The sequence below is a fragment of the Styela clava genome, chromosome 10, assembly GCF_964204865.1.
Source record: "Styela clava chromosome 10, kaStyClav1.hap1.2, whole genome shotgun sequence".
Taxonomy (NCBI): Eukaryota; Metazoa; Chordata; class Ascidiacea; order Stolidobranchia; family Styelidae; genus Styela; species Styela clava.
In genome coordinates, this window is record NC_135259.1 from 12,039,816 (window position 1) to 12,056,645 (window position 16,830).

General features: G+C 34.5%; 1 protein-coding gene across 2 annotated transcripts; it reads right to left on the reverse strand.

The window, feature by feature from the left end:
- Positions 1 to 1,414: 1,414 nt before the first annotated feature.
- LOC144428307 (unconventional myosin-VI-like) lies at positions 1,415 to 16,830 on the reverse strand. 2 transcript variants are annotated; one of them, XM_078117360.1, is made up of 7 exons: positions 15,848 to 16,827; positions 14,947 to 15,051; positions 11,136 to 11,218; positions 5,745 to 5,879; positions 4,954 to 5,169; positions 4,246 to 4,340; positions 1,415 to 3,495 (listed from the first exon to the last, which is right to left on the reverse strand). In XM_078117360.1, exons 1-7 carry the CDS (start codon positions 15,877 to 15,879, stop codon positions 3,394 to 3,396), a joined length of 768 nt encoding a protein of 255 aa, XP_077973486.1. In that variant the 5' UTR covers positions 15,880 to 16,827; the 3' UTR covers positions 1,415 to 3,393. The 2 variants fall into 2 exon arrangements, with proteins under 2 accessions (XP_077973486.1, XP_077973487.1); XM_078117361.1 differs by lacking the exon at positions 1,415 to 3,495 and adding an exon at positions 3,503 to 4,137 and having other exon boundaries at positions 15,848 to 16,830.

A 16,830-nucleotide genomic window follows, 5' to 3' on the forward strand; every position in this document is an offset into this window, starting at 1 on the left:
AATTTTGCGCGCGATGTACCTTTTTTCCATTTTGAAACTACCGACGGAGCCGCACGCAATCAATTGTGCGCGCGATCCGCGATGTACCTTTTTTCATTCTAAAACTACCGACGGAGCTGAATGCAATTCGTATTTTGCCAAGACATTGTGATATTTTAAACGGCGATATCTTGCTTAAAAATAATCTCAAATGAGAAAGAACGAATCAAGTTTGACAAATCCCAAGATCGCAAAAATACGACTCCAATTTATTTATAGTTAGCAGTTTATCACATATTTTATGTTATTTTAGAATAGTATTCTTTCATTTTTCTAATCCTAATAGTAATCTCGAATCAAACGTGAGTAACGATAAACACAATTACATCATAACGACGAGACACGTTAAATGCTCGCATCGGTCATGGATTGAATTTTTTATGCAACAGAAATCTCGTTATACGTTTTTTCATTCGCGAAGAATGTTGCGCGGAAATTTCCTATTTCAATTTTGAACCACCTCCCTCTTAAGAATCCTGGCTGCGCTCCTGCTCATAAATAATGTCATTTTTTAATTCCGCCTCTTTGCCATATTTTGAGGCTATATTGTTGTCAGATTTTATCAAAGCTGTTATTGCTTTTTGAACAGTTACAAAATTAGTCAGTATTTCGAAAAGTAGTCGAATAGCTCGCGGAGCCCTGGGGCTCCGCACGGAGCACTTTGAGAACCTATGACTTAGACTGACTAACCGCAATCAAGCTGCAATACCGCCGACGCATCAATAAACATTCACCATTGTGACGAAAGATTTGCTGACTTGACTGACTTAAATTCAACGCTACAGCGATTATCATACTAAAACATAATTTAACCTAATCATTGACGAAACTTATTTACTACTTTTTAAATTAAAAGAGTTTACAATAAAGTTTTTCTCTCAGTTAAAATTTGGATAATAATTTATGTTAGCAAGAAGAGCCGCACAAAAAGACTGGCGAGCCGCGGTGTGCCCAGCCCTGCTATAGAATATAGATGGCGATAAAACGCCATAGCCACATAACATCGCCTGCTGAGCGCATGCTTTGTATAATTTCTAAACATACGAGGATAACAAATCATGCTCAATTCATAACGAGCATTTTCAATATGGCGTCTTTTAAATAACTCTCAAGACTGGAAATATATGTACTTAAAAATGTTATCTTATTTCCAACACACCTATATAGGAAAATTTAGGGCTTAAAGGCCAGATATTCCTGAAACGCCATTTGAACAATTGGGTGTAAAATGAGGCTAGGTAGAGTGTGGCGCAGCTGTACATGTTCAATCTGCTTCTGATAAGATCTTGATTCTAATTTTGAAGGAGAAAACCTGTTTTAGATTCTTCTTCTTTTCGAAGTCATTAAAAACGTTTCATCCTGATGAACAGTGCCAATCTTCATATCAATAACAACACTCAGATATTTAATCATACATTCATTTTTATTATTCACTAACATTTGAAGAAATTTCACCACAAAATCAAAGATAAACAGAAATCAGACGATTTTAAATTGTACTAAAAGCCTACGACAGAGGTTCAAATGCTGGCGAAAAAACAAAACTACAAATTACAGGAAATTCAATACCAATCGAGAAAAAATGCAAGTAATACGACATTTTTTTCTGATATTTTCAATTTATGAATAATATTAAAATATTTCCATTTTTTTTATGGATATTCAAATGTAGTATGAACTTTGCTATGATTAAAATAAATTGTTACATCTCATAGATATTATATTTCATAAATGATATATTGGATACCGTAAACGAGCATAAAGTATTTGAAAAGGAATTCAACCAAGGCAACAGCATAGGTATAAGAAATTTGTTATTATCAGTACCGTACGAAATTTTGACAATACCGGTACACCTCTTCATCTTCATTATAAATTTCCTTTACAAAAACAAATCGATTTTTCAATCCAATCATTTGATGTGAATTAAATACTAAATACAATATATCAGGATTTTAAATAATACAGTTTTGAAAATATACCTACAAGGAATTGGCAATTTGAAAAATCATACATACACAATTAATAATAGGCAATAAGATTGAAAAGTGCTAAATCATTGAATAATCAATATATATAATTGATAGTGCTAATTTAACTAACTAATCACATTAAACAGTCAAGACTAATTGAAGACATACTATACAAAAAGGCGATTAATTTGACGTATCGCAAGACAGAAAAAAACATGAAAGAATCATTTCATCGCCGACCGAAAACCGATATGTATTTCATGATAGGCAGATAAATATTATGTTACTGATATAATACAGTGATCACGATTTTAAAAACATTTTGCATAAAATATGTCACAATGAACAATCTTGCCCAAAATTATACTAATGTTGGCAACAGAATATCTATTGAAGGAAAAGTACGTAGATAATCACGAATGTAAAATATCTGTTAGATGACTATAATAAAGTCACATATAATAAAGTTGCACTTGGAATTATACTAAAATCATTGCACTATGCTAATTACAGGTTGATTATAGAAGCAGCATGACGATATAAACTTGACAATGAAAATATGAAGCGTTTTATTACTTCACCACCAATAAATAAGACAATTTTCGGTGTTGAAATAGAGTAACATGCACCAAATCTACATCATGCTAGTGCTGATGAGGAAGGGAAGAGACTATTTCCCCTTATCATATTCTATCATCCAATACATATTATATATGCTATTCAGTTATGCTTATTTTTTATGCTTTTGCTCTTAATTAAATTCAAATTAACCAATGGCTACGAAAAGTAATCATACTAAGCAACTCACAAAATATAAGATATTTAACTGGAAAAATATTTACAAAATCACAATTACATTGCTTTTGACAATATCGCCATTTCATTGAGCAAAGACATTAGTGTGATAATACACTATAGTTTTATGACAATGGTGAAATTAAATGGGTTATATATACCTATCAAGAAAGAGCTGCCCGGCTTCTATTACCAAGCAAGTTTAGTTAAACGTGTACCTGTATCATACCATAAAATTATTAATATATACAATTAGAAATATTGAAATATTTAATTTATCGAGGAAATTCAATTTATCCACGTTTATTCCGAATTTTATTCAAGAGTACAAGTAATTAATATTTGTGGTACAGTTTACCGATAACTGTTACAAAATCACTATCATATGAAATTTTGGCCAGAAAAGATTCAATTTAGCAAACTGTATTATTTCTCCTAAAAATGAATTGCGAAACAATACGAAAATAGTTTCAAACATAAGGTGCCTGCCTAGTTTAATTAAAACAATAAAGGTCCAGTGCACAAAAACTGTTAATTAACCAATAATTCAATGCCTCGTATGACACAGTCAAATTGTCTGTGGTTCTTACTTAGCAGGTTGCATCATAGCAGTGGCATATGTGGGCCTGGCTTGTTTATTTGCTATAGCACGAAGTAAATACTCTCTTCCTCCGCTTGTAGTCCATACCTGACAACAACACACAGCATTTAGAAACTGTTTGAGTACGATAATTTACAATATTAAATAAAAAATCAAAAGAAGCGGCGGGTGAAAGAAAGAAAATACCATTTGTATATTTCTTTCGCTTCAAAGTAAAAATTGTTGTATAATCATGGTTTGTGATTATGCACAAAAATAACTGGCTAATAAGCTGTGTTGAGGAGGTATTGTAGATGATAGTTTCAAATTTTGAATAGGATTGAGGAGACTCGGGTTATGGGTCGAACCAGAGACATATAAGCCTATGAATTTATGAAATTCTCATATCAGCCGACCCCAAAAAGCGTAACGGGCTGTACGAGTTGTAAGCTTTAGGAATTTGGGCAGCATAATTTCGTTTGAGTGCGTTCAGAGTTATGCGTGTATAAGCCAAATTGCGTGTATAAGCCGAATGTTTAGTGTAATCAGAGATGCGCGTAACTATGAGCCGGCCCCTTAGTTTGGCAACTTTGTTTTTTGAGTTTTAAACTCAGCTTATGTGAGAGAATATACAGTACGTAATATTTATTTAATGACGTGACAGAAACATTTTTTGGTTTGCTCAAATTTATTACTGCAAAAACAGACTCTTGAGAGTTGAGACTTTAGCTAAGATTTCCTAACAACGATCTAAAAAAGAACAAAAGGGGTTCATTATGGTACAATTAATATCATGCACAAAAAGTGACTATCATCATAAAGTATTATGAGTTTTTTTTTTACCAAATTCTGACTTACTTGTTCAAACTCGTGCTGTAGTATTTCAGCCCCTTTCTTTCTTGCTAATCCAGTTTCTTCAAGAGTTAATTCACATATTTGAATGTCATCCTTGCCTGAAAATAACAATTGAATATATAAAAAATTCATCACTGAAATATTGTTTCTAACTGAAGAATCAATAGAATAACAGAATTGATTGCAAATGTGAGCACAGAAATATGTTGCTCTCTAACTAAAAGAACACATATCAGGCATGATGGCATAAACCAGGAGTGGGGGGAAGTGTATTTTTCGAAAGGGTTGCGATTCCGAAATTGACTATGACATCACAGTTACTATTCCGGTTTGCTATGATAGTGCCAAATTTGATGGTGGCTGACATCATTGAACTGGGAAAAAAATTATCTTGTTGTAACAATTCATAGTTTAGATATTTTAAATGAAAATAAATCTTAAATTTCGTGTGAAATTGTATTTCTCTAGGGTATGTAGTTTGCCCCAGCTTAGAGCAGAAATTCACAAAAAAGGTCCATGAACTTAGGATGACGTTCAAAGCGGCATTTCTAGATCAAGTTTCATCAACTGGTTTTATTTACAGGCGTGGTAAAAATCACATCAAATGTTGGCCAGCAATTGTCCAGGTGTATGTGAACATATGGTCTCACTATTTGAAACCCAATTTTCGACACTTCTCCTAAGATTCAGAATATAGAAATCTCAACCCACCAGCTACTAAGAGAAGTGGAACTTTATTAGGATTTAATTCCATTTGTCGAGCGATATATGGTCCATCGAAATGTGCGAACGACCATCCTTTTTTACGCTTGGTGTCATCTAAACCACGATCAGCAGGTGGAATGAACGGAATACGGAAATAACGCTGAGCTTTCATTTCAGCTTGTGGTATCTTTGGAAGAGCTCTCTGCTGGACCACATGAGCAGCTAGAACAAGAACATACCATTGTTAGCATGCATTTCTATATAAGATAAATTTTGATTTCATATAAACGGAATGAAATCCATGCATCTGAAAACAAATTACCCGACTAACTAATCCCATACTTGACATGAACAGGTAACCGGACATGAGGCGTGGTTCGCCATATCATTAAGATTTTTTATAGGCTTACCATATGTCCAATGGAATAAATATGCTAATCCTAAATTGCAAATGCCTATTCATAGGAATAAATTTTCAAATTTATCTCAGGGAGAGGAAAGTCGATAAAATAATATATCAATATAGATAATAACATTACAGGTAAAATAACATGATTGTTGAAAGTAGTATTCACCATCCAAAACAGTAGTATTATCATCCCTAAAGGGGCGAAATGGAAAGATGATTTCTAGACCAGAGGATAATTAAATAGTCCTTACAGATATCAAAAATACTAATAAAATTACTCGAATTTCTGCTTTATTTTACATTTTATCTGAGGCAGACAAATGAAAGTCTTGCGAATTTTAATATCGAGATTGATATCAATACTGATATCAGAGAATGTCTATAATACCATGTTGAGCAATTTCAGCCGGTGCTCGTTCCTCTTGTTTATCCTGATTTCTTACTTCATTCAGATTTTTCCATGTGTGATAGACCTTTAATCTCCTATGGAACTCCACCCTTGATGATTCCAACAGTGCAATGTCTACAATAAAAAATAAAAAACAGGGATGCTAGAAAAATAAACATATACTAGAAAAGTGACGTAATCTGCAAGCAAAAATTAAGCATTTTCCGAATTCGCCTGGGGAATAAAAAGCCTATAAGTTTTATTCAAATGCCGAGACGCAGCCTCTAGTCTAAGTTGAATAATCAGTATGGATTGGAAGGGACTGTGAAATCGTATTTTTTTCCGATTTTAAAGGGCAAAAATTCAAAGTTAACAAGTATTTTCGCGCGAGTATGAAGTTGACAAATAAGTTGCGTACTAGTACTTTTGTAACCCAATTTTGCATTACATAATGATATTTGCTGGAATTCTAACCGGTGTGGTGCAGACATGGAAGATAAGGCTTCTGCATTAACTGCAAAATTCTTGTTCATAATATGATTATTATACAAGCACACCGATTCCGCTTCTCCCGCAAAAATGCTCGGCGGCGTCTTTGAAACCGGATGTTGGAATACTACGCAGTGCGTTTCTTTGAACGAGAGTGGTCATTTGACTATCAAAGACATCGATGAAATGTGACCAAAGTGCACGATATTCTAGTGCTGGTTTGACAGGTATTAGTGAATTTATGGAGCCATTCAGAAAGTTCTGATACCCGACACGACTAGTAATGGAATATAAACTTGGGCCATTATTTTTTTTATTGAATTGGAAGAAACTTTTAGCAGCATCTCACAGATTTGCAAAATCACCAAATTCACAAAACACATAGGTCTATTAACAGCCATTTTATTATAACCACGAATGTTAAAAGCACGGCGCATTTCCCGGAATTTTGCGATATTTAATATTATCTAGTCATTCACGATTAGTCAAACTCAGACCAGGGTCAAAAATCAAACACAACTATTACTCATTTATATGCGAGTAGGGGTGGGTGAAATCGAATATTTTTTTCAAATCGAATATTTTTAACGAGTACCGACCGAATAGTCGAATAAAGAATATTTTTTATACAACAGAAGTCTAGAACGTCGATGGAAACATTGAAAATCGGCAACAAAGCCTTTTTACTGGTTAATTTCGTTATAATTGCTATTTGTTTTTGTCACTGCAACCGTTTTGGCGGCGATATCATGATTTGGCAATCTATATTCCCGCCCTTTTCTCTTTTTTGCAAGTATAAATTCTTGCGGGTCGGCGGACATCGAAGTTTTATATTTCGGGTTTACCCGTGCATTCACATCGGCAACAGCTCTTAAAGACATCAAGGATTAATTTGAAAACCCAAATTTACATTTTCGTTGGCTTTGATAATACCTATGAACGTTTGTAGATTTACCGTCCCAATTTAATTAAGTATCGATACTAGGATGCAGATATTTATTGAGACGATAATCAACTTTCTTATGCTTTCCTATGGTGTCTGTATTAGTCCACAGATAAACCTCGCAAATCTGCGATTGTGTCAATTCTGAATGTTGATTTAAAATATTGATTAAATAATTCGACAATAAAGGCATTTCTGCGCGGTCATAGGATGAGATGACGTTAATAAACAGCACTTCTTGACGAATATTTTACATATGCGACTTGATGCTAAAATTTGGGCACGAGTGCTTCTGTACCTAATTGCGGGTCAGGCTCTAATTGTAACTAATTTTCTCAAGTTTCAACGTTTTTATTAGCAAAACAATACCCCGTCGATAATTATAGCTAACATGTTACCCAGTAATTCACAATTTTATTTACGGAATTTGCAAATTCACCACTTTCTTGACGATTTTGATAATGTCAAGCCCTAATAATTAGTGCAAAAAATACTCAAAATATAACGAATGTAATCATTTCCGATGAAGAGGCACAATTCGCGAAGAGACGTGCGTTGTTCATTGAAATTCATGATTAATGTTACACTCTACTCTTGTTCACGATTTCAACACTCTACCCACCATGCATATATAAAACGAGGTGACCGTACATTTGAACCCATGTGTATATCCGCGGGTTCAATCTATATGCGGGTGCTAAAACCCATGGGTTAGGGTTAGTATGGGTTCAAATGTCCGCAAAACAAAACAAAAAATCCATAGATGCAATAGTATGCAGGTGCAATTGTCGTGGGTTCAAATGTACGGAAACCATAAAACGAATACCATGTCGCCGAAAAGCGTTTACCTGTTATCTTTCTTTAGCCAATCAAAAATAGTGGTATGTACTAAAGGTTTCTAAACTTTACAAACTCGGGACGCAATTACTATTAAAAATACGAGTAATGGTGCACGGAAAAACAAATTTGATTTTATGGAAACACACACATAAGAGTTTTACATTTCATGCACAACTAACCGATGCTACATGTGAGATTTGTGCAGATGAATGATTATACATCGCGACTGGATGTCTGATATCCGAGAATGCGTACTTATCTTTCAACTTTAATTTCCAGGACTTCAGCTTTCATGCGGTCGAATATTAATTATTTATCAAATGGATTGGTATTTCGCGACACACTCAAAATTATTGTATCGTTGTATTCCGTGTACTTTCGCAAAAGAAAACTCTTTGGTTTCATCTTCCTATTAGTGTAATTGTAATATATGGAAACGTTGCAAGTGGCATTGAGATGCGAAAATTTCATACTAGGTCTGCAGCATTAGAGAGAGTGTTATTTATAAATGCTGAAAGTATACGGCATTCCTGGAAATTTTGCCAATATATGAGGTTTTCTACCCGATTTAAAATAACTCGAACTCAAACCAATCTCTGTAATCTCTGAGATAGTATAATATTGTGTAAATTAGGTCAAGCTAGCTCATGAAAGGGAAGAGAATTTTCAAAGTGATCTTGCCGATATTTTGAAGAAAAAAATCTTCGGTTAGACAGTAGGTCAACCTATCTCTCAAAGCAGCGGGACTTTCATAGTGATCTTGCGTAATCTTTCAAAGAAAAAAGTGGCCGGAGAAACATGACGTCAACATATCTCTTAAAAGGGAAGAGGGGGATTACTTTCGATCATATTCTTCGGATGAGGAAGCATGTTATACTAAATCCATATCGGTGACGGAATGTTATTTTGCAGAGGATTTGTACAAATGATCCCCCTCCCTATAGCTATGGCCGGTAGTAACTAATATCGATTTTAACCTGCATGTATCAATTGTTGCCTGCCAGATGGAAGGAGTAACACAAATGTGCAGGGCTTTCCTTTTCACGCGCCGTAGTATGCTTAGCTACTGACACCGGGGGTTTATTGCTCGAAAGTTTTGTTCGCGATAGGTGTGCTTAGCAGCTGTCCTTCCAATACGGATTTAACAAGGTTTTAAACGAAACTTCATTAAGGGAAAGGCTCCTTTTTAATTCGCAATATTAACCGAAGGAATGTATTTTCGAGTCTCTATGCCGTTAGAAATGAGTTAAAACAAAAGCTTGGGCACCTAACTTGTTAAAATCGGCCAAAGCACTTTCAAACCTTTTTTTTTAACTGCAAAGCACTTTCGCACTCATAATTTCCTTAATAGTGAACATTGTTGCAAACTTTTTAATTTTGATGACGTCATCGCACACAAAAGTGAATCTCACAGAAATATTTTAAGTAAACAAAAGTAATAGTCTTTTTTCACAGCAACAAAAAAGAAAAGAAATACTAACAACAAGATGATTAACAACCATAATAACAAAATGATCCATATCAGTATTCACTCAAGGAAATTATGAGAGCGAAGGTGCTTTGCAGTTGAAAAAAGTGCGAAAGTGCCCTGGCCGATTTTAACAAGTTAGGTGCAAGTTAGGCGGACAAAAGCAAAAGGTCAACTCTTCTTTGTCAAGCTCTTCCAGGTTTTACTAGGAAATGCTGAAAAAAATCACTCATGTTCGCTAAATTCGATTCAGCAGATAAACAAACTCCAGCTCGCAAAATTGCACCAAGTACTTCTAACTCCATTGTTAGGTAACATTAGAGGCAAACACTACGTACTAGAAAGTAAACGACAAAGAAAGGTAAAATGAATTTATTGATTCAGATACACAGCATTTAAAATAAGGAGCAATAAACATTTAAATGCAATATGCAAAATATTCGCTGATTATTTGGTTTCTGCGAGACTATCTACTTCTCCTTCTTCTATGCTTTTGTGCCGGTGGATCCGTATGTATATACTGTATTGCAAGGATGCTGTAGCAGGAGTAGAGATAACAATCCTAGGTGATTCAAGAGTCTTGCTGCACACTAACACAAATATATTTCTGTAACGTTTCGTCTGACCGAGGTCAGACTTCTTCAGACATACATACACAAATATTCAACCATATTTTAGGTATGTTGAATACACTTTTGTTAGTTTTCGCGGCGCAATTGGCAACTCGCCGCGGCGAACTAGTACTGTAGTAGCGCACCTTTTGGGACCGCTGCATTACACCATTTTTCTTTATCTATTTTACCCTTTTATTTTTGGTGTTCCGCGAAGCGAGATAAAAAGCGTAAGTGTACCGTGGCCAAAAAAGTTTGGGAAACGCTGGACTAGATAATATTAAATATCGCAAAATTCTGGGAAATGCCACATGCTTTTAACATTCGAGGTTACAGTAAAATGGTAATACGACCTACGTATTTTGTGGATTTGGTGATTTCGCAAATCTGTGAGATGCTGCTAAAAATTTCTTCTAATTCGAAAAAATAATGGCTTAAGTCTACATTCCATTACTAAACAATGTTGTATCGGGTATCAGAACTTTCTGAATGGCTCAAATAAATTCACTAAGAAGGGAACAAAGATCTGTCAAACTTGCACTAGAAAATCGTGCACTTGGCCACAATTTATCGATTCTATGGGGAGTCACATGACCATTCTTGTTCAATAAAACCATCTGGTCGCCGCCGCCGAGCGTTTTTACGGGAGTCGGCGCGCTTCTATAATAATCATATTATAAACAAGAATTTTGCCATTAATGCAAAAGCTTTATCTTCCATGTCTTCATCACATAGGTTAGAATTCCAGCAAATATCATTACCTAATGCAAAATTGGGTTGCAAAAGTACTAGTACGCAACTTCATATTAGCACGAATTTTTTTGTCAACTTTGAATTTTTGCCCTTCGAAATCGAAAAAAGGGCGATTTCACAGTCCCTAAAAAAGAACTGCGAAAGTGTTTTGCACTTTTTGAAAAAGTGCGCTAATAATGAATCCATCCGTGGATTCGAACATACGAGCTTATATGGAATAACCAGTAGTGAAATCGAGAGCTAAATTTTAATCACTTAAGTCCAAAGAAAAGGATTGGAATAAGTACCTGTTGACTCATTGATAGTATCTCTAAGATCAGCATACTTCCATTTTGTCAGGTCAATGTTCTTTTCACTGGAAGATACAACCCTGGTCAAATATAAGACAAATTATTTGATCAGACTCTCAAAAACGGCTTTAAAATAGTGAAATTATAAAAATTCGTATATAAGCGACTCTACGAATCGTAACATGCCTACGCACCTATCACAGTCAAGGATGTTCAAGGATATCAAAGTATTCGAATACTTTTTCGAATAATAGCCACTTTTCGCCCTCATGACGGAGTTTAGTTCTCAAGAGAAATATTCAAACAACTTTAAGCGCTTTGCCAAGTTGTAATGACGATAAATAAAACCGACACATTTGCATGGTTGTGTGGTGGACATTGCCGCCATTTCCTTGCAAGGCTTCTTATTTCACTTTTATTACCATTACGTCGCAAAATTGAAAATTATATTGTGGAAAGTTGTATCTCTGTCCGGTAGGACCAGGTCATAAACTGATCGCCCCTAATGGGAATTAATTTTTATCACTTTGATGTAGACATAGCATTCAATATTTGGGGTATAATTGATTAGATATAATATAAAATGTGAGACTTTGTATTACATATTCGTATGGAACAATCTAAATTGAGTCACGGGGTAGTAGGAAAAATAATTATAACATTATCGTTAAAGTCTGCAAATATTTATTCCTAAACGTGAACAATAAAAATAATTGATATGAAAAGATTTTATGGTCACAGAGTGAAGATAACATGTGGAGCCATTGTTTTATATTAGGTCACGTTGCCTACTTTAGAACAGTATCTTGTATTTCCTCGAACAATAGTCGATAAGCTGTTGTTAAAATCTTTCCTACGCTATTGATGTATACAGTTTGATAGATTTAATATGGGAGAACAGACACTCATATATATAGCATACAATATCATTGCAATGAATTGCGGCAGTGCATAAGAGTGTACTGTTGATTTGAAAATACAAAAGAATTGAGAATGTCTGGCTATTTGGGCGGAAATTCGCATTGAAAGCAGATAGTTACATTAATCAGCGTATTCAAATAAGAACCTGACCGTATGGAGATGTTCAAAGTTACTGTTTGACATTGGTAGAGGTGCCGTATATTTGATATATGCTGTGTTATATTAAATGTCATAAGGTTTTTGATTGAAGTTGGTTATTATGAATAATTTAGAATTTGCGTCTAATTTTTTATGCGATGGGTATTGATGTAATGCTGTGAACCTGCATGTTAACTCAGATTTTATGTCAAAGATTTCAAACCCGAAAACGGGAGATTTATGTGACAATCACACTGCTGCAATAGTTCATTCAGAATCATTATTTGTTACCATTAGACTGTTGTGCAGTCAGAAACGCTAGAGAAATCTCGCCGAACAATTTTTCAAAGTTTGTGTCATTGAGCTAATCGTGGCGCTTATAAATTTGAATTGGCATTATAACACAGGAAAATGGACACTTGTGATATCACTATCTGAGTACGATTTCTATTGGTTGGCCTATATTTGGGGAAGAATTTTATTCCCCATGTTTAGGAGAAGTCTGTGGGTATGTAGAGTGCTTCGTATCCCTAATATATATATTTTAAACATAAGTATTTTATCATGAAGTTTAGATTAGCGTTTATATGTGCGTTATAGCATAGGAAAGTGGCTACTTGTGATATCACGTGTTCAGTCCAAATTCTATAGGTTGGCTTCATGTAAGGATGCATTGCTATATTATTATTCATTTTTATGATCGGCGGGTGCGCTTCATACTGATAATAAGTTAATTTTAACATAAAAAGAATGGTATTTAAACAGAAAACCTGTTTAGAGATTAGATAGACAACGTAGATACTGTAAGTTACATGATATTTTCGAATGATTTGTTTTTAGAAATGATAAATGTGGGCAAGTTGTAAAATAGCGGATGCCTTAAAATTCAGAAAATATTTCCGCCTAAGTTGGACATTATGACGTCACACGAAGGCGCCATACAGATAAATTTAAATCCGGCAAAAAAAAAATTGAACCATATAGTGATAGAAAATGAAGTATTTAAATGATGTCATAGGAAATGAGTTTAATTCTTGTATCTCTGGCGCACGACATTACTCAAAATGTTTGGAAAACTAATTCAAGTATGAAGACCAGGGGTTCCCAACCTTTTTATCTCAATTTCCCACTTCCGATTCGGCTGAGTTGTTATTTCCCATAACCTATGGACTTATTTAAAAATTATTTGAAAATGCGCATTGCTATTGGACAAGAAGATCCGCTCATCTTTGATGCCGCAGACTTACTCGACAGAATATCATCACACTCCACGAGACAAAGTTTCATTCATGTCCCACCGATGTTATGGAACTCTTGGTTCTTGCTATTCGCAGGACATCTACAAATGACGCAGTCAATATCACCTTTGAACTCATTTGAAATTGCCCATGTTGTGAGATGATGATGATCTTAGTGCAAAAAAGGCATTGCGGCAGTTGCTCAAAAATTTTTGTTAAAAACGTGGAACGTAGCCGAGATGACTATGATCATACTTTATTGTCACAGAAGCCATTACCTTTCATTAACAATTAAGCAGAATGGAGGGAAGGGTCCAATATTTGTTCATCAAAGCGCGTGTCTACCCAAAATCTCTGAAACATTTGAATAAAAACTGTTCTCTTTTGCGTCTCTGCAACGAAAATCTTCTTGCGTAACGTTTAAAGCATTGGTGCTCGTTCGAGACATGTCTGTGAGGTTGTAATCGGCCGACCAAAGATCAAAATGAGTTGCGTAGCACGATCAGAATATCATGCCCAACAACGTGATATTTTACTAAAGTTTTAATTAATTGAATGGGAATCTTTTCCCGCTTCATGGCATATATTGTGATTTTCATTGTGTAATATTCTATAATTGTGTTGTTGTGCGTACATTTTTAGAGGAGCATTCAATTTCCCACCTGCAACCTCCAAATTCCCACCGGTTGGGAACCACTGATGTAGACAGAGAAATAATTCGAAAATTCGAAATTCAAAGATTCGAAGAAATAAAAATGTAAACGCATAACAGAATTTGCACACGCTTCGAAATTAGTTCATTGAACGTCATAATTGTCTTTCACCCAATGCAAAATGACGACGGCGCCGTCTGAGTATTACGTCATCAGTGGACTATTGATCGATCTGCAGGGTTTACTTCAAAAATCCCTGAATCGCAAACAAACTTTATATGTTGTGAGCGGCCTTCGCCAAAAATCGTGAAATATTCTATGGAATCAAATTCGCCACAGAGATTTGTATGTGGTAACCGTGATAAGTAATAAACTGTATAAAGAGTGGGTTTTACCAGACAATTTTGAATTTGACATAAATGAAAACCCAACATATCATAATTTATACACAAAAGTAAAATGAACAAGTGAGATGATAAATAAATGAAAATACTTCCTGTGTATTCGATCAATCAACTTCAGCGAATCGTTTATATTTCCGTCCCGTGATATGCTCGCAAATATTCTCGACATTAATAGCATAAGCTCGCACATCAATGAAAAATGGTTTCATTTGATTTTTAACCCTGGTCTAAGTTCGATTTATTGTAAATGACTAGAACTATCTTGCTTTGAGAATCTGGATAGGACATTTAATGAATTTTTTATTTTAATTTTTTTAATTTGCAAAAAGTTAACCACGCACACTCACTCAGAAGTGGGGAAGACCATCTTGGATGTGTACAAAGCGTCAATTGAAGTGCCAAGAGTGACTGAATAAATATTCCAAAAAATAAAGAGAAGCAATATCAAACATACGGTTTCTGGAATGGTTTGGGTGTTTTTTCAATAACTTGTTGGCCCTCATCTTGAGCAATACGCAATGCCTCTTTTCTTTCAAGTATTTCTTGCTCAATAGCTTGTCTAAATGTTGAAAAAAAAGTAAATTGAAGTATTACGTGAGCAGTATGCGAAAAAGTTGAAAAAAGAGTTGAACAAAACTCAAAATTTAATTTATTCTATAAATTTGGATTTGGAATTCAATGGTCAAAATCAAACGATTTTTCTAATTATGTCATTTTTGCTGTAATATCATAAAATTTGACAAATATATAGAATTTGCGGACAAATATACCAATATAGAATATCACAAACCGAAATTGGTTTTAAATTCCAGAATGCTGGCTATTCGGCCATCTGCACCCATGCCTATAACTGATATTGTACCATATTTTACAAACCATAAAGCGCACTTGGTTATAAGGCGCTCCTTCATTGAGATGCTCAGATTAGGGTTTTGTCCATAAATAAGGCGCATATGACTATGAAAGCAATTGTTTATAAGGAGTATCGGGTTACTGTCAAAGCTCAAAAAACAAGAACTCATAAACGAATATATTTTTTTTTATGGTCATTGTATTTTATCCAAATATAACGTTGAGTGTAGGCAATAAATCATTACTTTACATTAGCCGCACCAACTTATAAGGCGTACGTCAAATTTTTGCGAATAACAAGGATTTGAAGTCCACCTTATGGTCATTAAAATACGGTAATTGATTGTCCAGGTATATTTTCATAAGCCGACTACTCCACTTACGTAAATATAAAAAATATGTTTAATGAACAAACAAAAAGAAATCTATTACAGCTTCTCATGTAAAATTTCCATCGTGATTTGTAACAAATTTTTATAAAAAAATCACTTAACCTATATTACCTTATTTCTTCTTCGGATCGCTCCTGTTCCATTTCTGCAGCAACTTACGCCTGCTTTATATTTATCAGGTAATTTCAGTGATTTTTTTTTCGTATGGACTGCAAGGTAATACAAGTCAACTTGAGCCTAATTTGCACTGAACAATTTCTTTCAAATCCTAACAAATTCAGAAATTTTTTATCTGTATAAACAATAATGGTTGATTATGATAATTTGCTTTTAAAACTGACTTTCAGAATTCTCATACAAATGCCCTTTCTGATAAATGTCAGTTAAATGTGGTTCAGTATCAATTTGCTATGATTTTATAAGGAGAAATGTCTTCAAGTGAAACATAGCATATTATTTATGTTTAATGATGAATAAATATTTCGCAATATTGATGTTCTAAAAGAATGCTTATATAACAAGATATTTGAGAACCTAGTACACATTTCGATTCGAGCGAAACCATAAGTACAACCCCAAGATTGTTGTGGTTTGTCAAAATCTGAAAATGCAAGGAAAATATTCAACGAGGCGAGCTATTCGATGTTGCAACATCTTTTTTAAATAGAACGAAGACATATTTTCTAAAATTCTTCAAATCGATTCTAAAACTTATATTCATAATTATGACCTGCGTGCTGCTGATCCTACCCCTTACTAGTACTACCTAAATATTACTAACCTACTTCAGTTTTGACACACCCTTATTGTAATTAAACACAACAGAACAAACAATTGTCGAAGATAAGTAAAGCACAACCGGTGTATAGCCAAACAATATAAGTTACCGACGTTAGCGACTACTTGCGCAAGTTCAAACAAATAAGCGACTATCTAAACAATGACTTGTACACACGCGGGAACAATGTAGTTTCTTTATCGTTAATTGAATTTTTCTCTTTGTTAACGTGATATGATTCGAGAAATAGTCTTGAAAATAATACAATCCAAAAATACGAAATGGCAGAAAACGTCGCTCCCGTAGCATGTGCACC